At 38.2% G+C, this 24,376-nt stretch overlaps 1 protein-coding gene across 1 annotated transcript in view; it reads left to right on the top strand.

Annotated features, from left to right (window-relative positions):
• Nucleotides 1-24,376, top strand: part of PLCB1 (phospholipase C beta 1) — a 496,305-nt gene that overhangs the window by 336,953 nt on the left and 134,976 nt on the right. The window contains exons 10-11 of the mRNA XM_063316122.1: nucleotides 8,553-8,699; nucleotides 24,005-24,162. Coding sequence (XP_063172192.1) covers nucleotides 8,553-8,699; nucleotides 24,005-24,162 — 305 coding nt within the window. The remainder of the gene's footprint in view (nucleotides 1-8,552; nucleotides 8,700-24,004; nucleotides 24,163-24,376) is intronic.

A 24,376-nucleotide genomic window follows, 5' to 3' on the forward strand; every position in this document is an offset into this window, starting at 1 on the left:
AGATATCACCACAAAGAACCTTGACTTGTGTTTAGAGGAACTTTGTTTGCCATAATCATCTCTTTCAAAATATGTTGAGACCCCTATTTTGCATCGATTCTGGTGTGCAAAATAACTTTGGGTAGGCTCTGTCTTACCTGAAGTCATAAAAGTAAGAGTTTTCTGTGTCCTGTTGGAACCCTAGAGTTAATGCTTCACGTGGAACGCTCTCTGAGCATTCAGTTTATTATGAAGGAAGGAAGGGGAATCTATTCTCTCAGCCCACTGCAATGCTCAGAGTTGTTTGTTATTGCTAGATTTGATCTCTGAATATTTTCTGTATCAATAGACAATAAATTAACTTCCATTTCTTTATAGCAAGTGTCCCTGTTAATGAGGTTAAGTTATGAGTTTAATCAAAGCTTTTATTGTAATGTGAAATCCTCATGACTGTTTATGTAGCAGTTCTCTTTCTGCAAATAACTAGAAGCTAAAGCACTTCACATTAGTTAATTAAAAAGATCAAGAAGATAAGTTTGAAATATAAAATGAAACATCTGTGCTACGGGTTAACAAATGGCAGGAGATTTGTAGTTCATGCTACAGAAATAGGCAAGTCTAGCTTTAGTATTTTGATGGTGAGATTTGTTCCTTTTTACTGCTAGCTGTGTTTTGAAAGGGTAGAGATTAAGGCTGGATGTTCAACTCAAATGATAAGAGATTGTGCTTTTTCCTCATTGATGTATAATTTCTTCTGTTCAGAAAGGAGATTTCTGTCTCCCTGAAATCCTACTCTTATTTTGGCACTTCTTACCTGCAATTATGTGGAAGTCTTGACTTTGGTTCCTTGCAGCTGTTTTCATAAAGTCCCTGGAATGAGAATGTGATCTCTTTCCTTTCGTTTGATTCCTATGGAAGAGACATTCTGTAACTTGGCACCCTCCAGATGAAGTGTTAACCTGGAAGAAAAATTGGAGAAGACTGCTATATTTATTTTTATTTATTATTTAAATATATATGGCTACCCATTCAACACATGACTCTGGGCGGCTAACAGTCCATTTTAAATAATAAATAAATAGCAATTTAAAAATAAATATAAAGCAACACAACACACTTGGAGCAATGCAGTAACATATAACCAAGAACACCAAGGTAGGCTCAACCAACAGCATGGCCCAATGACCTATTTTCTATTTGCTATAGAAAATAAATATGGTCTATTTTGCTAGAAATGTAACATTACACTTAATTTTCATTTTTAGCTTTTTTGTTGTTTGATTCTGAGTATCTTTCTGGAAAGATATGAACACAAAAATCAGTTTTTCTCTTTACTTTTGGTAGTATGAAGGCCTCTTTGTTTCTGATAGTATGAGTCAGTCTCCTTCAAGCAAGCAGCATCAATGTGATGTCAATGGCCAATGTCCTTCCTTCAGGCAGGAAGTGTCAGTACTAGGTCACAATGGTAATTCTGTCTCCTTCAGGCAGGTAACATTACTGTGAGGTCACAATGGCCAGTCCCTTTCCTTCAGGTATCTAACATCTGCACTAAATCACCATGGTCATTGGCCTGACTTTTTTCTTCAGGTAGACAAAATCCACTGAGATGTCTCAGGTATGGCACTGTAGATAACCTTTCTCTATGTGCATGTGTAATGTGTATTTCTCTATCTCTCATATAAGAGAAGGAGCCTGTGGACACGGCATCTCTTAATAAGATGTGGCTCAGGGATGACTCATGTCTATCTCATTTAAATAGTCAGCAATAGAAAGTTAGGAGGAGGAGGAGGAGGGGGAGGAGGAGGAGGAGGAGGAGGATCATGCAGATCCTTTTTAATGAGCCAGATGCCAGTGCCAATTACCGTAGACCTTACACTTGGAGATTTTGTTTAGGGAAGGATGACATCAACACTGATAGATAGACAACAGCCATATTTCCTCAAGATGCTATGTTGAAGCTTATTCAAGAGCACCTCCTTGCTGGAGATCCTAGAAGGCAAGACGCTTTTCATAAACATTTTTCAATTTGCTTTTCTTTATAACTAGCTTAAAAACAGCCAGTAACCAATGTCAGTAACAGCTTTTGATGAGATAGAAAACCCTAAACATTAAAGTGAGCAACACCATCTTAAGAGCACAGGATGGAGAGATGGCTCTAGGATTACTCACACTGTGATTTGCCACTCAGCTATGGCTTGAATCTAGAATGAGCTCACTCTCTGAACTATTGTGGTTTATTTTTATTGCGGGTGCTGCAGTTGCACCTCAGGAAAGAGCAGATGGTGAGGGATTTTCTAAATGGCTGACCCACAGGCATTTCAGGAGGCCAGCAATAGTTTACAAAGCAATGCTATGTGAAGCTGCAAAGAAGGAGCACAGACTTGGATTCTCGGCCATTTTGGAACTTCATGGCTTCCGTTGATCAGGACAAAAAATGGCTAGTAGTGACGTTTTGCCAGGAATTCAGCCTGGCAGACCGTTTTATTTTCAGTCTGTGCCCAACTACTGGCTGTCCCCTGTCTCAGCAGTGTCCTCGGAAGTGCTCCTGGCAGGGCCTTTCAGCCATGAAATATCTGGTAGCACAGCTGCAGAACGGAATGATCGCTTCCCTCAGTTCCTTTATGGCAATAAGTCAGGGGGAGGGGAGTCTGTTTCTCACACTTGGGAGCATTTACCATTTTAGTACTGGGCTGTGCAGTGGTAATGATCTTAATGAGAACACAGTGTATAGAAGTGAGTATAAATTATGAACAGACCTATAGACTGTTCCCAACAGGGCATGGTAGACATAAACAACGGTGGATTTAATTTATTGCTATTAAAAGTTCCTCCTAGTTTTTTGTCCTTATCTAACACTCTCATGCCAGCTCATGAAGGATTTCATGCCACACACAAAATGTTGCCATTTGTTTGCTCTTTCTGGTATGGTCTCCCAGGAGACTTTAATAACCTCATCGTCTCATTATTTATTGCCAAAATGTAGTCAAAAGAAGGTGACTTCTGCAAGCAGCTGAATTGCATTTGCAATTGGAAAATAAGTAAACATTTTCTTTAATTTTGTTGAAGCTAATGTTAGTTGAAGAAGCATCATGAAGTCCTTTATCTGTGTTCAAATAAGACATTAGGTCAGGTTTTTGTATCAGAAAATGAGCAGTACCCCCCACCCCATATTCCAGATCTCTTTATCTATAGTTTATTTGCTGTCTCATCTGAATGATGAGATGTATTCCTTTGATGTGTTCCTCTCAGAACAACCCAGGGACAGAAACCAAAAACTGACCATGGCCTTTAATTCAGGCTTGTTGAGATGAATAAGCCAGGAGCATGGTTTGGTCAACAGTAAGCATATCACAGATGCAGCCATCTCTATATTCAGACATGGGGGAGCCAGTTGGAATGGTATGTGCATTATTATACTGCCTGTTCATGGATAAGCCAGAATTCTGAAGAATTCTAATTGGCCTGTGATTTAGAAGCACTCATAGTTTTTCAATGCACCCATTTCTCAGTGAAATCAGTATATTTTTCAGACGTTAAATATGTATGCTTTTGAAAAATGTTACAAAAATAAGAGATTGTTTTTTTGAAAAGGCAGGGTGTGTTCATAGGAACATTCTGCCTGGGCATCTTTCAGAATCTCAACCTGAATATTTCAATTCTGATTGGTCTCAGAATGATAAAATTATTCTTGGAATTTTGATGGCATTCCAGAGAAGAATGGAGTGAAACCTTGCAGGTTTTGCTTGAGCTGCACTTACAATTTGAGAGTCGCTCTGACCATCCAAAGGTAGGCAAAATAATAAAGGAAGAGGCTGACGGAGCAGAATACCGCTCGCCCAGAAGAATCCTAGTGACAGAAGTTAGCTTCCAGAAACAACACCCCATAGTGATGGAGAAGGCTTACAAAAAAACAACGGACAGATACAGAGAGCAAGCACTTTACAGAAAGAGCTTTCTACTTCCTCCTAGTGCCATAGCCTAGGTGCCACCAAAGTCATCTCTGCATATGTCACAGTGCTGTTTGTTAGATTCGCACCTAGCTTTTCGTTCAGCAAGCTTTGCCCTCTCCTCTGTTTAAATTGCCACACGTTCTGCATTCTAGGCTCATGATGGGCAGCAACAGCACAGTGCTGAAACTACATTTTGCTTCCCTTTGGTTTCATTTGTTTTTCATAATGTGTTTCTGTTATAGCTGTGCAGACATTCAGACTTGAAAGGTACAATGTGATTTAGAGTCTGCATAGCATACTTAAATTGCCTGGGCTCACTACCATCCCAGGAAAAGACACAGCATATTTAAGGTGCTCCTGACAGGGGCAGGTATGTGGCAGTAGGCACTTCACATCACATGTTGCCTTCAAATCTGGATCTCTGCACAGCCCTGGTAACTAATTTAATTTTAGTTATTGCTAAGGAGAAAAAAAACAAAATGGCTTTTGATTGGTAGCTCTTTGTCTTAAAAGCACTCACAGAAAAATGGATTCCTTTTAGTGGACAAAAACAAAAAAATACTAAGTATAATCCCCCCACCCAGAAAACATGAACTATATTTCAGCCTCATACAGAACAATGTAGAGACAATCTAGAAGATATCACTGAGATCTCCAGATGTTTGGTGAAGAAAAAAATGTAACAAAGGGAAACCAAACATACAATTTTCATATGCTTTTTAGAGTACAGGGTTTTTAATTGTATTTTTTATATTTTAATATACTGTTTCCAGTACAAAATCATCTTGATTCAATAGATTCAAGATGATTTTGTACTGGAAACAGTACATTTACAATATGTATTTAATTTTTATCCTGCCTTTATTATTTTTATAAATAACTCAAGGGAGTGAACATACCTAATACTCCTTTCTCCTCCTCTTCTAACCACAACAACAACCCTGTGCGGTGAGTTGGGCTGAGAGAGAGGGACTGGCCCAAGGTCACCCAGCCGGCTTTCATGCCTAAGGCAGGACTGGAACTCACAGCTTCCTGGTTTCTAGCCCGTTGCCTTAACCACTAGACCAAACTGGCTCTCCAGTTTGGTCTGGATTTAATAATTGGATTTAATAATGATCTAATTTAATAATTATAATTTTGCCAAGTGTGCTAAATAATGTGGGGTTTAGCACATGTAGCACATTATTTGTGTGCTAAATAATGGGGGTGCCATATTAATGAATGCTTCTATTGTACTACCTTCAACATTTGTTCCTTACCCCTAAGTGAACATCATAATTTTAGGAAGTCTAACAAGATTTGATGAACAAATGTAGTTATCCCTGAGCAGAGCAAACAAAACTTTGATTAACTTTTTGCTATGATCTGAAGCTTAGATGGAAACAAATAGTTTAAGTTTCTTGTGGTAAGGAATTAAGAACTGGGACAACCCCAGAGAAATTAATTTAAGTAGTCTTCAGAACATCGTACCTGTTGAGTAAGAGAAGGGGAGGTTTTTGTTTTTGTTTTAAACAAAAATGATCTTTTTATTTTTGGCTGTATCTGAAATCCTCACAGTCTAGCAAAGCATTTGTACTGTCTTAGAAATATGATATTTTTTTAAAGAACAGACAATATAAATTCCATGGATATTGTAGTGAGGCATTTTAAACCCCTTCCTTGAAAGAAAAGAAACAGAGGGAAGAAAAAAAGGATTTTTTTTTCAGCTTAAACGAAAGAAGCTATTCTTTAACAAATGATTAAAGGGTATGCACATTAATGTTTTGAATAATTCATGTGCATATAAGTGTATGTGTATATAAATAGATTGCAGGAATGTTCTTAAAATAAGCTCATCCGCTACCCTACATTTTTGTTAATTACAGAAATATGTATCAGTTGAGCAGGTCAGAGTATTCACTCCCCAGCTACATTGCACAAGAAATCATGCTATTCATTCTTCTGTGTTCTATGCATTTATAGAAACAAGATTAAAGTGAATGACATAGGTGGAGAATAAAAACAACAGTATGTTATTAAGCTAAGAATGCCATCTTTTCTGTGTTCGTGTATTTCAAACTACTACTGTAATGTATGTTAAATTCACATACATAGATTTATCTTTTTGATGCTATAATAGGAATTAGCATGCAACAGTTTTATTGAGGGTGCTTTGCTTGTAGCTCTAGCTACTGATTTGCAGGTTGTGGGTTGTTCTGAGATCAAGCAAGACTTTGTAAGAATGCTACTTAATGGTTTATTCTGACCCCATGATCCCACATGAATGTGCTAGGTTGTGATATTTGAGTTTTGGGAAGTTTTACAGATTCTTTGCTTTTATTTTTATTTTTTTTTACATTTTGTTTCTACTGAAAACTGTATTTGCTACCAAATTTTGATAGTGTGATTTTTGTGGGCTTTGGGAGCTGCAGAAAATGGGCTTGATGACTATTGCACATTCTTGCTCTAAGTTATTGTCGGAAGGTATGGCCATTTTAGAAAAGGACTCATTTTCTGTTAGGTATGTTATTTCTGATTTTTGAAAGGTTGTTTTTCTTGTTTTTCCCCAAAAAGTATCTTAACGTTCTTGATTCTATTGAGGCACCTTGCCAACTTGTCTTGTAATTCTTTGAGCTGAATGCAGATTACTTCAGGTGTTCCAGCCGTGATCAGGAATGGATCAGGAATCACATTTATTCTGCCCTTTTTGTTGTTTTATGATGGCCCCTGCTACGCTCCACCTCCTGGGAATGCAGGCTTATGGTATGGGTATTTCTGCACTGAGCTATTAAGAACCTTGTTCTTCCAAGGTTCAAAATATCATGGGGAACTTCCATGAGGAGGCTGCCAATTATAGATATTTGCCTTCCCAGCACATTAACACTGATGAAGATGTAATGAAACGTGCTGGATCAACAGGCTTATACCCACTCATCCTCGTATTCAGTGATAATCCACCTATACAATGAAAATATGTTGGTGAGAATGTTGAAAAGAGCTCTAGTAAGGGACATTAAACAGAGCCTCTGGCTGGGAAAGGCTCCATCCTGCTGCTTGGAAGTAATTCAGTCTTTCTGATCCATAGATGTGCATCCTTATGAAGAATGCAGGAGATTAGGAAGAACAACAGGAAACTGCATCAAGACACAGCCGAAAATAACACATCCTTTAATCAGATTTATTCATATGTAAACCTCTGTTTTATGTCCAGAGCAGTTGTGGAGCTTGCCAGCCATCCTTGAGCTAGCTGGGATGTTCACCAGCCTGTTATGCCATATTTTATGAATGTTTCTGAAATGCACAGGAAAAGAAATTCCCAGCTACAGGAGCCCAAGTAGGGAACTTTCAACAAAATGTCAATGCATGCATTTTGCAGTTTTCTCATTTGCCTCCTAGGATGACATTTTTGAATACATTCTATTCAACAGCATGGCAGGATGTGGGGAAAAAACGATCTGTATAGAGCTGGGCTAGACAATTTTAGACCTCTAATAAGAGCTGGCTGTCTCTGCCAATGGGAGGTACAAACAGTGTCAGAAAGTGATGGGGTAGCTCTCCTGGCATCTGTCCATTAATACAGTAGAGGATTTTTGGAGGAATGGGGCTCTCAGCAAAACAAAATGTAGCCACTATTGATATACTTGATCTTAGCCAAAAGGCTGAGAAGCCCAATATAGAGAATGCTTTGAAGAATTTACACTGTCATTAGCCATCAAGAAGTATACATTTACTGCGGCAGTGTAATTTAGAATATATAATTTCTGAACTATTATGTTCAACCAAAACAGACTAGCCGGAGAACCATTTTCAAACTTGCTTCTGCATTGGAGAATATGTTTCCTCTGAGAATATATTTCCTCTGTTGACCAATTGCCTGGACAGAAGCCAAACTGAAGTTGGCAGAAGTCATTCTGTTAATCACATGAGTACGTGGGGGCATTAATATTCCAGTACTGTGAGAACACCATCATTGTGGCTGTTACTGGAATCAAGATAGTGCAGTCGATCTGCAGTATCATTAGCAGTCAATCTTAGTCATAGATTTCTAAGAACATTCTTTTTTCTTGTGAGGAAGAAAGTTATTCTGAAACTTCCCCCATTAAAGTGACTTCGATTTTTTTGGCAACTAAAATATAAAGCTAAAAGGAAAAATGTTAAAGTCGTGTTGGATGTGTGGGCTGGTTGTTTCTTTCTCCCTCTCTTTTTGACCTTTCCAGGCAAGAAATCTGATGAAGGTATCAGGAGGTCCTCCCTTGCAATCAGATCCTTACCTTTTATGACATGTGGGGCACTGAGAAACTGGCTGTTTAATATAGCAGAGCTAGTATGGTTGACTTAGATAAAACTGACACATATTTCTCTACACCCAAACCTTAGAAGTCCCAACCGGAAAAGAACTTGGCCATACTTTCTGGGATTTCTTGGAATTGTAGCCCCAACACATCTGGAGGACATCTGGTTGAGCAAGGTGTCAATAGATCAATAGTGATAAAGGTGGATGGAACCGTAGAACCAACATTGCTGCTGATACAGGAAATAATGTGTTGTCTTGCCTTGTAGAACTATTAATCCAAATGAGCCTGTGAGCTGCAAGTGGAGCATGTGGAGCTAAAGGATATGACTCTTGAATTCCTTTTCTCCCAGGACAGATATCAGTGGATGGATTTATGAGATACTTAAGTGGAGAAGAAAATGGAGTCGTTCCACCTGAAAAACTGGATTTGAATGAAGATATGAGCCAGCCTCTGTCTCACTATTTTATCAATTCCTCACATAATACCTACCTCACAGGTACAGTATAAAAAAAATAAGTTCTTTGGATTTTGGATAACATAGATGTACTGTATATTCAAACCAGGAAGGATACCTGTAGAGATGACTGGGTACTGTCCAGCAATGTCCATGGGGGAGGTCAAATCAGGCAAGATGGCAGACGTGGCATTGTAATACAAGCCCTGCCCGCTTTGTACGTACATGAAACAATGCATGTGTGGAGTGCATGAAGCTTGTATCTCTGAGCCAAGGCTGCCACTTTGCCCATTTTGAGACAAACACATGCACATTGCAGACCCTGTTGGTATTGTCTATTTTTTTAAATTGGTGTTGTCAGTCTCCTTAGTGATGAGCAATCTTGCCTATGGTGAGAAAGGGTCATTTCAAACTAGTTAACATATGCTTGATGCAAATGAAGTCACCATCTATGATGTGGCCTCTTATAAATTGAGTCTGGGGCCATTTTCACTGCCAGTTCTATCTGCCCACAGCTCCTTTTTTCCCAGCCTTGCCCTTTTTTCAGGAAGGTCTTGGACATAAATCATGAATAATCTGCTGCTGCGAGCCATGTTGACTTTAATTTTCAACACTTTGGTCCTTGTTGACCTTGTTTTAAATTAAGCCTGCACTTCAGAAGAACATGTGCCTTCTTAGGCTTAGCAAGAACTTTGAGACTGCCATCCCAAATCCCTGAAATCATTTTTAAAAAGCTATCAGCTTTCCCAGAAGGCACAAGTAGGGCAGGGCCCATTTCCTATTAGCTGGGATAGCTGAGATGATGATTGCAGTGACTGGAGTAGCTCAGCCAAGGGCAGAATGTAGAGGGAGGCTCTTCATTCTTCACTCAGTTCAAGCTTGCCAGGAGGGAGAGGAACAGCAATTGTCTTGCATTTCTCTTTATCTTCTATTTGCATACTGTTGTTGTGTCTTTAGTTTGTCTGGAATAAATCAGAGGGATTTAGGGCTTGTCTTGTAATACTCTGGATCAAATAATATTTACTACTTTTATTTGGGACATGCCAGTACCTAGACATATTTGTCTCCATGGCCACAGCCCTGTGAAGTGGTTGGGTTGAGAGAGAATGACTGGCCCAAAGTCATCTAGTGAACTTCCTTGGCTAAGGGTAGACTAGAATCTGGGTTTCCTTTACCACTATAAAGTGGTATTTACCACTATACCACACTAGCTCACAAGAAATAGATGCATTATGGCAGATTAATGCTTGAACTCCTAGCCTAACCATACATTTAACAAAGTAATGTCTGAGAGCTTCTGAATCTTCGTTTATTTACTGATCATTTGGTGCATCTTACAAATCAATACTCAAATGCTGAAGCTTTTCCTTGATGTATGTTTTGAGATTGCATACAAAGAAGAGTTTTATATTTTACTGCTCCCACATAAAACTAAATCCCTCCCTACTGAAAAGAAGCAGGGTGTCTGGAGGCCCATATTTTCTCTATATAATTTCTGTTACTAACAAAGGACTCCTAACTCTGCAAGGAGGAATGTGTGTGCCAGTCATTTTTACATTTATTTCTTGTGAAAACACATAAGCCACGTTGGATTCAAGGAAGCAATATGATATAATTAACGCACTCAAGTATTATTTTTGTAAATAGTTTTTCAACAGGAGCAACATGAAGATATTGATAGGATGTCAATTATTATGAAGTAAGGTGGTTTTTTTCTCTGTAAATTAAAATTTTGTAGAAATGTGTTTTTGAATGGGCATTTGGAGTTGCCTTTGCCAAATCACAAAAAGCACCAGTGGGAATTAATACAAAATCTAAATTTGGTTTGATTTTGTTTATATTAAAAGTTAATAAAAATTAAATGTAGGTAATATAATTATCCTTCAGTCAGGTATTTAATAATTTCACTCATCTGCACATTGAAATGTTGGTTTGGAAACAAGATTTGGAGGTCTTATGAATGTGTGTCCAAGGTTTTAGGGAGGCACATGGACCCCTGTCTTATTTTAAGAAGTGGTGAGGTTTTAAAGTGCAGGTAGTGAATGACAACTGTTTTGCTTTTAGTTTTTGCTTTCAAAGTCAAAAGCTCTGCCTGTCTGGCTGAGTGCTTAGGAATACAAGACATCATAGCAATTAGATAACCACAGCTATCTTGAATGCTAAGTGTATAGAAAGTGAAGTTTCTTTGCCAAGCTAGCGGACCTAAAGGGAGTAGGATTCAAAGTTGTAAATCAAGTTCAAAATTATATATTTAACTTGCTGGACTACAGATACACATTCCATCTTGCCTAGCAGGAACCTACTAGAAACACTTTGTTAAGCAAAGACATGTAGGAACCCTTGTATGTGGACAGCAAAATTAATCTTCATCAAGGAATGCTTGATGAAATGCAGCTTTTTCTCTTGATTCCTTCAGTTGTTTTTAATAGACCTTTTTAGTTTTTATGAGTGCGAAAGGTATATTTTTAAAAAAATGTCTATTTTGCAGTCATTTTATTTGGAGGTGAGTTAACTAGAACTTCCTTCACTTATATGTGTGAGACAACTTGCACCTCTGTAAGATTGGCCTTATTATTCAAAATATCATTATATTTAAAATCAATGTTCCTATTTAAGTATGAAAAGAATTGACTTTCCAACTGGGTGGAAGTGTTTTGAAATAGCCACACAACAGTAATTAAGTCTCTTGGCTTAAGTCTAATTTTCTTTTACACAGAACACTATTATGTGAGAACAAGGGAAGCTTTGAGATCACCGGTGTTACAGATTTATGTTGATGTTGAACTGCATATTTTTTGCTTGGTGATCCAAGCTGAAGATTCTGTATGTTTGATTGGCTTAAGCCAAAGATTGAAAGAACTCCACCCAGATTCATGACTGCCAGTTCCTTGTCATGTGATGGCTAAATGTGTAATTTTAGAAATTGGCCTTGGAACAGATGGTCCTAAATATTGTTTTAGTATAATTTTTTTGGCTAGGTCGAATTATAGTGTTTACTGTGAAGATGAATAACCAGAAGAACATCATTGTGCAAAAAACACCCTGTGCCCCACCATTTAATGTTTAGTGTCTATTCACACACCAATAGAAAATGGAAACAGTGGCCTGAAGTGGAATTTAATCACTGCATTTTATAGATGCATTACTATGGCTGGCAGCATTTTATTTTCAAGTTGTGGCAGCTACTGTTGCATTGTTCGATTCATTTGACAAGTAGTATTCAGTTTTGTTGTATGAATAAAATATGCTGCTAAATTGTTATCTTACTGGGTTAGATAGCCAAGTAAATATTACATGGAAGTGGATTATGTCTGGTAGTGGAAGTTTCAGGAACATTTGCATGTTCAATAGTAGCTTAAATACCATAATAAAAAGGTAGCCATTCTAAAAGAAGACCAATTTAACGTGATTTCTAGATGATATATGGGTTTGCAGAAATAGAATAGGATTAAAGCAAGAGTGGGGAATCTGTAGCCCTCTAGATGTTAGATTAATTCCCATCAACCCCAACAAAGCTGAGTGTGATTGTTTCTTCAATGAAAACCATTGATAAATTGTATCAATTTTATTTATATAAATGAGTAAAATTATTACCAGCAATAATGGGTATTATAATAGTGATGGAAGGATCATCAGTTCCCTGCTTGAGTTATAAAATAAATAGCTTTGTATTTCAGATGTGTACTGTGATTGATATAACAGTAATAACAACAACGTTCAATGAACATACACCATAGTTACTAGCAAATTATCAATGTAGATATTACAGCTCAGTGGCTGTGAAAAGATCTAAAGGTCATTGATTCTTCTTCAAGTATTTAAAGCTTATAATGTGAAGATGTTCCTTATCCGGCTATGAATCCTCATTACCATTATCATGATAATGACTGCAAAAAAAAAAAAACACGCCAAAAAGTGAAATGAAGAGAATTTTAGGAAGAAGTCTCCTAAATCCCAGAAGTGGAAATGAACAAATATTAGACATGGGGAAATGTGTTGACGCTCCTGCTTGCTTACTTATTGGGGTTCACATGTTGCTCCAATCCAGCAGGGCTCTAAGTGGTTTATATTCCCTTCTTAAAATTAAGGGTTAAAATACAAGACCAATATAGTAAAATAATAGAACTACAATACGAAGCAATAGCAAAAAATACTAAGAAAGAAACATCCAAGCACCACCCAGAGTGGGGGTTCTAACTTATGAAAGGATGTGCATTATGATTCAACAGCATTTGTAGGCAGTTTATCAAAGTTTGTAATTTACTGGAACACCAGTTATGGATATGAGCAGATATGAGACTTCTTAACATTGATAGAAGGGCTAGCAGTTTTCCTTACTTCACAAAAGAAGGGGCATACAGTTCCCAACATAAGGAAGTGGGAGAGAACAGATAAGAGTTTTGCCATCTTACATTGCCTAAGTATAGGTGCCTCATCGAAACTTACTTGCTGGAATTCTTGGAGAAAAAAATGTTGCTTCCTTCTCATAAATGCTAATTCTTGGAGCTCCTGGAGTGAAGTCTCACAGTCAATATATACTGTCACCCTCCTAGTTAGCACAATGCGGCTTGCAAGGTAGTAACTTGAGCGTGAAGATGCTTGGGATAAGACTGGGCTTTGCTTCATCTGTGGCACGCTGGCCAAAATGTGCCCATAGTTCCCTGTTGGTAGGGAAAAGTGCATGTGGCATAAGTGCAGCTAACCCTGATAACCAAATCTGCTATTTCTCTGTCTTTCTAAAAAGCATTATGTGAAAACCTTGATTGACCAAAGCCATATGGGTAATGGAGGCCAGTGCCTAGGGGCCCATCTGGGCAGTATTTCTTAATCATAATTTCGTGCATGATTTAAAATGTTGTTTATACCAAAAGGAAATGATGTGATGGGTATATATGTATATAGACATCTTATAAATATTTTTAGAGTAATTATACCAGTTTTGTGCAATTTTAATATGCAATTAATTTTGTACCATATATGTAATAAACATAAGTTAATTTAACTGAATAAGCTTGAGTTAATTAAACATTCTATAATGATTTGCAGAAATAAGAAAGCTATTCAGGTAAACACTTGGGGGGGATGTTTCTTCTATTGGTAGATGTATTGTCCTACTGGTGCTTGATCTTGTGTAGAGATATTTTGTATCCAGGTTACTCAAGTACCAATATGTGGAAATGCTTAGTGAGCCATCCTTCCCTGATCAGTCCATGTGGCTGTTCTGTACTACACTGTCTGGAGTCATCCCAGCACCCCTAAATGTTTGTGCCCTTCCCATTCTCTGACCCAACTGAATGCCATGTGCTTTCTGGTGGAGGAAGCCACCTCATTTGTGCCCTTTTAAATATGTGTCCCTTCACAGCCTGGGGTGCTGGGATCAATAGAATGTCTATAAATCCCACTATGTTCCCTGCCTGTAAATCCATTCAAGTGCAATATTACTCTACTAAGGAAAAACACACATGGCACACATTTATCCATAATGATAATGATTACTGTCTGTTGAACATTTCTGTTGTGCCTTTCTCAAAAGGACTTTTTAAGTCCAGATACATGAAGGTGATATCAAGCCTATAAATATCTGGTCATAGCAGGTAAGTTCAGATATGATGGAAGGCCAGGGTTATTGTAGAAATCCTAAAGGAGCACCACCCAAGCCAGTTGCATTTCATGTATTTCTTGAGTGGCTTGTTGTGGTTTCCTTGTGTTAAAATAACAATGGAGCCAGTGACACAAGAATTTCTACACACTTGATAATGCAATTAGTAAGTAAGTAAGTAAATTTATTGTTCTAACCACAGGTCATAACATATAACGTGCCACAAAATACAATAAAATAACAGTAAAATATTGTAAAATAAAGTAATAAAAGGAGCATTAGATGTAAAAAGTTTCCAAAATAAAGCCAAGGCTACAGTTAAGAACTAAAGTATTTCTAAGTTTAAGTGACAGCAGAGCAAAAGTAGCAATTTGGTTGCCGACAGTTGGAAACACATCTGCAAGAAGATAGTTCAGTTTTTTGAGATTGGAGCCCCTGAGTTCACCTAGCATCAATAATTTGGCCCTAATCTCATTGTACATGGGGCAGTGGAGGACAAAGTGGATAATGCCCTCCATTTGACCAACACCACAAGGACAGAGACGTTGTTCAACAGGTTGCTTACAAAACCTCCCTTCAAGATATGCAGAGGGCATGGTCTGTAGGCAGAGGGATATAAAGCCCTTCTCAGTGACGCACTGGTTACGTTAACCAGGCACTGGGAGAGGCTTCTATGTTTTTTATAATGAGGGCACCAAGATGAAAATTTGGATGACGGTACTTCAGTGGCATCTTTATTGGCATCCCTTTCAGAAAGCCTATCTCTAATATTTTCTCTGTTGCAGGAGCTAAGTTCTCCTAAGGTAAAGGTAAAGGTTTCCCTTGACGTAAAGTCCAGTCGTATCCGACTCTAGGGGGTGGTGCTCATCTCCGTTTCTAAGCCTTAGAGCCGGCGTTGTCCGTAGACCCGTCCGTGGTCATGTGGCTGGCATGACGACACGGAACGCCGTTACCTTCCCGCCGAAGTGGTACCTATTGATCTCACATTTGCATGTTTTCGAACTGCTAGGTGAGCAGGAGCTGGGACTAGCAATGGGAGCTCACCCCGTCGCGCAGATTCGAACCGCCGACCTTCCGATCGGCAAGCTCAGCAGCACAGCGGTTTAACCTGCAGCGCCACCGCATCCCTAAGTTCTCCTAAAGGTGTTAGGAAATACATTTGTAGGATGGGTGACAAACATTTTGTCCATTGGTTCCCAACTATGTAATGGAGAAAACAGAGTTTGGCAAGCTGGGATTCTTGAAGGCTTTCTAGTTTCTTATAGTGCCCCAACAATGCAAGGTGTATTCTAACAGCGATGGAAGATAGCCCTACCTCTATTCTTAAGTAGGCAGCAGGGGTGTCCTGTGGGAGCCCCAAAATCTTCCTTATGAAGTTGCTTTGGACTATTTCCAATTGGGCAATATATCTCAACCTATCCCCAGATCTCAGATCCATACAACATCTGGGCTATCGCCTTGCCTTGAAATATTTTAACTGCAGAGGCTATCAGTTGCCCTCCTTTAGAATAGAAAAATTTCAAAATAGCACCCACTGTATAACTTACAACTGAGGTGTAAGTGATGCCCAGGTATTTAAAATGGGGGCCTTGCTGTATTTGTTGGGCATTAATTGTCCATCTGTGCTTAATATTACTTCTGCCAAAACCTACTACCTTTGTTTTATTATAATTTATCTTCAGTCTTTCCCTTTCACAGTAATCAGCTAGTCTGGTCAATAATATTCTAAGGCCAATCTGGGTACAGGATATAAGACCCATGTAATCAGCATACATCAACACTGAAATTTGCTGTCCATTAAGTGAGGGGGTGGGTGGGAATTGTGACTTCATGGCCACTACAGTATTATTAATACAGAAGTTAAATAAAAAGGGAGCAAGTAAACAGCCCTGTTTAACTCCTTTCTCCAATAAAATAGGGTCTGACAAAGACCCATGTGAGCCCTTTCTTACCCTGGCTATAATGTCAATATGTAGTTCAGTTATTAGTTTGAGAAGATGCTTATTGATGTCTGTCCTTGCTAGTTTCTCCCATAATCAGGACCTGTCAATGGAATCACTGACACAAGAATTTCTACACACTTGATAATGCAATTAGAAACTACTTTTTCACATTATAAGACCTTCAGGAAAATTAACTTCTATTTTGGAAGCACTGTTACGCAACCATAGTTGTTCTGAGGTTGAATTGTTACTTAAATAATGATGGTTACAGATATATATTATAAAAACATACAGAAATGCAGGCATGCATTTACTCGAATTGTACTTTACAGCAAAAAGGCTAAGATGGAATTGGATACATATCAATAATCACAATGTGTATTATGCCTACTCAGTGAGTCCAAAAAGAGGCCCATGCCATTTTCATTTGTACCCTTCCCAATGCACCAGAATTTTACCTCCTGTGTCGTATAGCTCTTTTTGAAATAATGCTTTACTAATGGACTTGAAGTCACCCATTTGATAGAGCTGTAATGCTTTCTTATGGTCTCAGATTCCATGCTTATATACAGTGATTGGCATGGACACTGGATAGCATATGTAAAGTCTAGATGCACAGGTCAGAAGTTCCCATAAAATAGTTTCAGTGATAGCTGTTTGAAAATACTGCATTTCCCACTTGAATATTGGCCTGTAATGTTCAGTGGTATTTGCACTACTAAGAGATATTCAGTGTTGTTATTACATCTTTATGCGCTCCAAGATACACATTTACAACCAAGTATATGCTCTACTAAGTGCTAGTATTTTAAAATTAAGTTTATAATTGCATGGACATGGCTAGTATAAGTTAAAGGTACAACTAATCTTGGATTAGGTTTGGTTTAGCTTTTAATTTAAGCAAACCATCTTTTTCTCTACCCTATAAGGCTCATTTAGCCAGACAACTGATCTATGTTGGCAGACAACTGATCTATGTCAAGAAAATGTCCTAATGGTTATGCAATTTCTTTTTATTCTTAATAAGTGAGAACAAAGTATTTTTTCCTTAAGATGAGTGGATAATGCCTTTTATAACTCAATGTTATAAATGTTATATGTTACATGTTATAACATATCAGTGTTAACTCATCTGTAGGCTTCTTGTATGTGTCATAATAGTATCAAATAGTGTCATAGAATATTAACAGTCATTGCCTGCTAAATAGTAAAGATGTCATCTAAACAGTGATTATATAACTTAATTATTGAGGAACATTTTTCTTGTTTCAAGATTCAGTTTGGTTCACAGTGACCCATGTACAAACTAGCAGACTCCAGAGCAGGGTTCTAACCCATGGTGTCTGTGATACATGCCAATGAAAATTACCTTGAAATTAAAAAAAAAAATCCTTTGTGGTTCTATCCTTACCAAACAACACATTCTGTAGAGGGATCCTGTCTGTTAATTTGAAAATTTAAGATCATATCCATAGTATCTAAAACTACTTTTTGAGGTATGATAGTGTAACAGGGATATTAAATCCAGAATAACTAGGTTCACTAGAAACGTCCATCTGGAATCCATTAAGGATATTTAAAAGATGTCTTCGGAATAAAATATTTTTTAAAAAGAGTCCACATACTGTATTCCAATATAAGTTCTAAAAGAAATCTACAACCAGAAAGAATACGGTATTTTTATGAATTTTAGGTAATAAATAAAATACAGTACAGGTGTTTTGCTCCTTGATCCAAGTAAATTTTCACATGCAGACTTGGAAATACAGCCACATATTAGACCATTACCTAAAATTTCCTCTCTCCTGGCCTTCCGGAAAGGGGTAAAGACCTGGCTCTGCCCTCTCGCTTGGGGCAGGAAGGGGAATAATCAACCCTGGGGGTGGTTAGCGCCCTAAAGAGGCCCCCATGTATTTGTGAATCTAAATGAAGAGCTTCTAATATCGCCATCCTGGATTTTATATTTTATATTTAAGAGGTACTGTTTTTATTGTATTTTAATCTGTATTTAGGTGTAGTTTTATTGTAAGCCGCCCAGAGTCCCTCTTTTGAGAGAGATGAACGGTGGCGAAATTTGAAATATAAATAAATAAATAAAAGAGTACAAATGTATTTTCTAACTTTACTTGTTAGATCACAACTGCACTAATGATAATGTTTTTTTCAGACTAACACTGTGTTTCCTGGATGTGATCTTTTCTGGCTATTGCTACTAAAAGATTTAGTCTTTTTTTCTTTTTGTAGCATCCCAATTGCCTATCATTTTCTTGTGAAATTATGCCAATGGGGATTATAGAAATTTTCAAGCTCTTGTATAATTTTTAAAAGTAGCTGCTAAAGTAACTGCATGAAAGGGATGGAGGAAGATGGATTAAACTCTGATTTTACTTTAAATGTGGTGTCAACAGAAGTAAAATGAATCTGGTCATCTATATATTCCACTTTCTGTTATTAAGTTTCAACCTTCCTTTCTTTGTAGAGTTGTGTATTGTAATAGTTTAACTCATCAGTCAACTTAATATGTACAGTTTTTTAAATTTATGATACTTTGGGCCAGTATCTTACACTGGACCTTTTGTTTGATACTAGTCTTTAAGAAAACATGGTTGGCAGCACAAGTACTGATTATTTGTTTAGATAATAGAGTTGTTACGTTGCCTTTAGGGAAATATATCATTTATAATCCAAGGCTACCATCCATCAGGGGAAAGAAGAAAAGTAATTCCAAGAGATTCCATCCTATACTTGAACTGTCATCTAGATGGCAAAAAAGATGGGGAGGGAGTAGTTTTTCAGTCCCTGCCTCCCCCGCATAGCCTCCAGCCTTTAACTTGGAACTCAGCTTTCCAATAGATTTCTCCTAGCTATCAGCTTAGTTTATGACTCTTGTCACAATGAAGGACTGACTGTATAGCACCTCATTGTGCAGTGCCAAAAGCTAAAGAACAATGATCATTTATCGGTGTGACTAAGAAGGCACACTCTTCTAAGCTTCCACATTTAGACATACGTACACACTTTTAAAAGCAAAATATGGCCATTGCATTATACAGCAGATACCGCTTCATAGCTGTTAACTATATTTCATATTTTCCTGCAATTGCTTCTGGATTGCCATAGTAAAGCTAACTAAGAGAGCATCGTGCTGAATGTCAGCATGTAACATAGGCTAACAACATGATCTTCTCCAAATATCACATCCAGTAACCCTTTACCTCTGTGTACGTATCTTGGTTTTTGTATAACATGAAATTGGCCTTGAAAACTGGCGTTGTGTCATCCTGTTATTAATGACATTGGATATTTATTCAGAAAACCGATATGCACCTGCTTCTTTAATGGGTATGGGTGGCATATACAATTAAAATACAGTGTGAGATGCAACTTTATGCAAGCAGGAGTTCCCTAGCACTACAGAGAAATTCATCCATTGTGACTACCTGGCTTCTCAAGTGTTGGGGAAAACCACTTCCATTCATGAAAGTACACCAGTGCATTGATCCACTGGAATTCAGTCATCTCCTCTAGATGACAGCTAAAACAAGGGCAGCAGAAATCAAATAAAATTCTTTATTAATAATTAAAAATTAAAGTTAAAAGTTAATTTTATGACTGCTGCAAAACAGAGTGCAAGATCCCAATAAGCATTACAAATATTGAATCAGTGATCTTGGATTCGATAGCCAGGTCAGGGCAGCACTGCTGAAAGCCTCAAATTGTGACAGCTGTAAAAGAGCCAGCCCTCTTTTTCAGTAGATACTGATTTTTCCAAGATAGTTGGAGCTATAATAGATAGGTTGGAGAATGCTCTGTAGGATCTCCTTCTTCACTAGAAGAGCCTGAGGGTCAGCTTGGCTCCCTAGTTTACGTGGTAGGTATAAGATCAAGGGTCCAGTCCAAAAAGCCTGGAGGTTGGTTCTGAGGCCTCTGTAGAGTTACAGTTTAGGGACACTGTGTTCCTGAAAAGTGAGTCGTGGACTGTAAAAACCATTAGATGACACTACAACAACCATTGTAACTTTGGTTCGTGATACTTGTAACTTGTTCATTTCCCTCTATCCAGCTGTTCCTGAAAAGTGATATAAAATACCATGTAAGCCACAGAGTATTGTTCACATTAACTCGCTGCTGAATATCTAAATCCGAGTTTTGCCTTAACTGTTTAATTCCAATTACCTTTTATTTTGAAATCTTCAAGTTTTCAGATGTTAAAAAGGTCATTATATAAGAAGTTGGCTGTGTCTCTCTCTCTTTTCACTACTGCCCCATTTTTTAAAATCTCTGTCACACCTCAATAGCAATTTATCCTATCGTAAGACTTGACTACAGACATTCATGCTTTGGGCAGGAATAGAACTTTTTCAGTTCTATTCATTGCTGAAGCTTTTCCCAAACGTGGGTCATGTGACTCAGTAGGTGTCTTAGCAAATAGTAGGTTAGGCTTGGATCTCATTGAAATCAGTAGGATGTGCTTTGGCAATGTGAATGGGGATTAGCAAAAGCAACATAGTTTATTGCCATCATGTTTGTACTGGCTGTGAGTGTCCATGAATGGGAGGTGTAAAATTTAATTTCTAGTAATTGCTTCAACAATATAAGACTTGGTCCACTCTTGAAGGCCATTGTACCAAGAGAGTTTTTAGCAATGGGTTTTTTCTCCACAGTAGTCATTTTTTAGAATGGCAGCATCTTTAACAGTACCTCTAAACATAGCTTTTTAATGTTGCTTAATAAATCAACAGAAACTTTGTATCTTTATTGATTTCTTAGGCAACATTAAAAAGTTTTACTCCCCCACCTGACAAAATTGTTGACACAGGGTGAACAGTAGGGAGTTGGCAAGCTTTTTCTTTTTTCTATTTTGAACAACCTGTGAATTAAAGGAAATGCTTGTAAAACCTGGGTAATTTCTAAGCTGAATGTAAAAGTGCATGCATATTGCTACTTCAGATGATGCTCAGGTGATTAAATCTATCACAAGGGAAACAGAGGTGGTGGTGGTGATGGTGATGATAGTAGTAGTCTCATCCACTTCTTGACCCTTAAGTTTTTTCTGCATGAGAAATGTTTTATATGGCATATTCTGTCATTGCACTCCTGTCCCCATTATGTAAAGTGATGCATAGCTCACCGTGCAGAATTGATTCTCTGTGCCTGTCAGATCTCTAGATGAGAGAGGGGCATCATCTAGACTTAGGCTAGATGATGCCCCTACGTCCCATCTTTGGAGCTTGTTGTACCCTAAAGGCAGGATGTACAGGAGATGATTGAAAGGGTATCTTATCTCAATGTAGAAGGAAGTATCATGTAGAATAATGGGGAGTAGCTTTCTCTCCAAAAGTTCTTTCTCTCTCAAAGCACAAAACAGTTACAGGGAAAGACATAGGAACAGGCAAATGGAGAGCCAGTTTGGTCTAGTGGTTAAGGCACCAGGCTAGAAACCAGGAGACTGAGAGTTCTAGTCCCGCCTTAGGCCTGAAAGCCGGCTGGGTGACCTTGGGCCAGTCCCTCTCTCTCAGCTCAACTCACCTCACAGGGTTGCTGTTGTGGGGAAAATAGGAGGAAGGAGTATTAGGTATGTTCGCCGCCTTGAGTTATTTATAAAGATAATAAAGGCGGGATAGAAATTCTTTAAAAAATGGTAATAATTCCTGGTTGCTTCCCACACAGAAGAACTGCATCTTCCATGCAGAGAGTAGAAATGAGGACTGCAAGAAGGTTGTACTTCCTCCACCCTGAAGCCATGCTGTCTGACACCACCTGTCCTCTCTGCATGCTTTTTACAACACTGGATCTCCCTTCCCCCACTGCAAAAAAGACATGTTGCTAATATCTTATTATAGTATCTGGAAAAGCTGAGAAGGATTGCTAATCACTGGTCCTTTTGTTTTGTCTTCTGCTATCTAGAGGTTTCATTCTGGTTTTCCCCCTTCTTAACAGTGCTGGAGTAAAAGCATTTTCCATACATGTTTCCAAACTTCATATGTACAGATGTGATGTTTTAAAGTGTGAAAAGCTAAGCTATATGATGAAGTGGTTCAATGTATCAATATGGGTGAATGTGACAAATTCTCCATTGTGCTGTTGGTTGGCAGACCCCTTTGCGTTTGTCCTCTGGTACTTCCTAATAGCTCTCAACAGGTGACAGCAACCAGCTGACCTTCTTTGGGCTCCAAAGCTAAGCAGGCACCAGAGGCACAAAACTATTCCCACAGGTACCTTTCAGTTTCCATACTACCATTTCTAATCATAGAAAATAATTTCCTTGGACTTCAGCTCCAAGCTAGCAGGCATCCTCTTGTGTCTAGCCAATTCAGCTTCAGAGTCTGCCCCTTCTGGGCTGAAACGAAGGCACATTGTCTCCACCTGTTACATGATAATGGGATGGATAATGAAGCTGCTGTCCTGTGTTAGGGCTTCAGTCCTATCTGCTTGGATAACCACGGAACAAGTTTCATTTCATAAGGAACAAATGTCAGAGAATCTGTTACTGAATCCGAGGGAGGGGTTCAATGCTGAGACTTAGATGCTCCTCTGCCTTTTTTCCTGCCACCTTTCCTTCCCATTGACCTATATGAGATGGAGAATATTTTGGACCTATAGTGGTCAGTGAAGTACAGCTACCGCCCTCCCAACCAGCATTATCAGTGATGAGGGATACTGTTATAATTTAGCAAGATCTTGGACGGTATTCTTGTTCTGTAAAAAAGGAAAAAGAAAAACAGGCTATTGCCATAGTGTTAGGCTTGGTATCTGAACAGTAATCAGAAAGAAAATGAAGACAGCAACTTTACTTCAAGGATTCTTCACTATTCACAGGTGGTTTTCAAGGATGTTCTAACTCAACATAAAAACTTTCTTCGATGGTATCTGAAAATAAAGCCAGTAGTATTCACTGTAATTCTAAAAGTTTAGCTGTTTTTGCAGGTGTTTTTTGCTGTCTTGCCAGAGTTTGCAATATTTAAACCAAAGGTATAAAGTAAATGTGTATCAGTTAAGATTTACCATATAATAATAAGATGCTTCTTTCCTTAAGTGTATCATTGTGGGTTCGTGAATGACCTAAACTTCATTTAATTAGTTGTTTAATTTAGTGTTTAGTCACATATTATCCTTAAACAGGGATTGGTTTAATAAGAAAGCCACAAACCCTGCCTCACTAATATTTGATGACACTGAAAATGCTTCACATTGGGTAGGTAAAGCCCATTGGGTGTGCAATTGGTCATTGTAAGGTTACAGCTTAAACAGTTGCATGTAAAATTCCAGGGGGTGAGGAAAGATGAGAAAACCTGATTGACTTCTGCCAGGAATGCAAGGGATTGCAGCCTTTTTTAAAACTATGTTATAATACTTTAGTACACTTGACAACAGTTTGAAAAAAGAGTTTTCTCCGTTATAGCCATCCTGCCTGATTTTTAAATGGCATGACCACATTTTTTCACAAGTTAGATTTGCTATGCATAATAAATAACACAAAGAAGGTTTATCTAGTGTGTAGTTCTGTAGTGTTTTCTACTATGCCACCAAAAGTAGTCACCCAATGTATTCTTAAGAATTTTAAAAGTAGAAACAGTCAGAAACAATTAGAATATTAAGTACCTTTTAATTTCGTATTGCCTGTTATGTCATTTTCTGTCTCTCTTCCCCGTAAGAGTTCATTTAATTTTATGCATTTATCACTTTGTCTTTTGCCACTGGGAAAAACGGGTGGTGCAGACTTTCATTCTTTGTAGACAATGTGCCTTTGGTCCATAAGCCCAGAAAGGATTGCCTTGATTCAGGTACTTGCTCTCTGTTTGCAGCTGGACAGCTGGCTGGTAACTCTTCGGTAGAGATGTATCGTCAAGTGCTGTTGTCTGGCTGCCGCTGTGTTGAGCTGGACTGCTGGAAAGGCCGAACTGCTGAAGAGGAGCCGGTCATTACACATGGTTTCACCATGACAACAGAAATATCCTTTAAGGTACATTTGAGAGTATCTGTGGTGTTACAGTGTAAAAACATAGTTACAAAATAGATTATTTATAAACATGTACTAGTCCTCACTTAATGATCACAATTGGGACCTGAATTTCGGTCGCTAAGTGATGTGGTCATCAAGCGAATCTGACCCAATTTTATGACCTTTTTGTGGTGGCCGTTAAGCGAATCATGTGGTTGTTAAGCAGATCACATGG

The sequence above is a fragment of the Candoia aspera genome, chromosome 1 (genome assembly GCF_035149785.1).
Source record: "Candoia aspera isolate rCanAsp1 chromosome 1, rCanAsp1.hap2, whole genome shotgun sequence".
In the NCBI taxonomy this organism is placed as follows: domain Eukaryota; kingdom Metazoa; phylum Chordata; class Lepidosauria; order Squamata; family Boidae; genus Candoia; species Candoia aspera.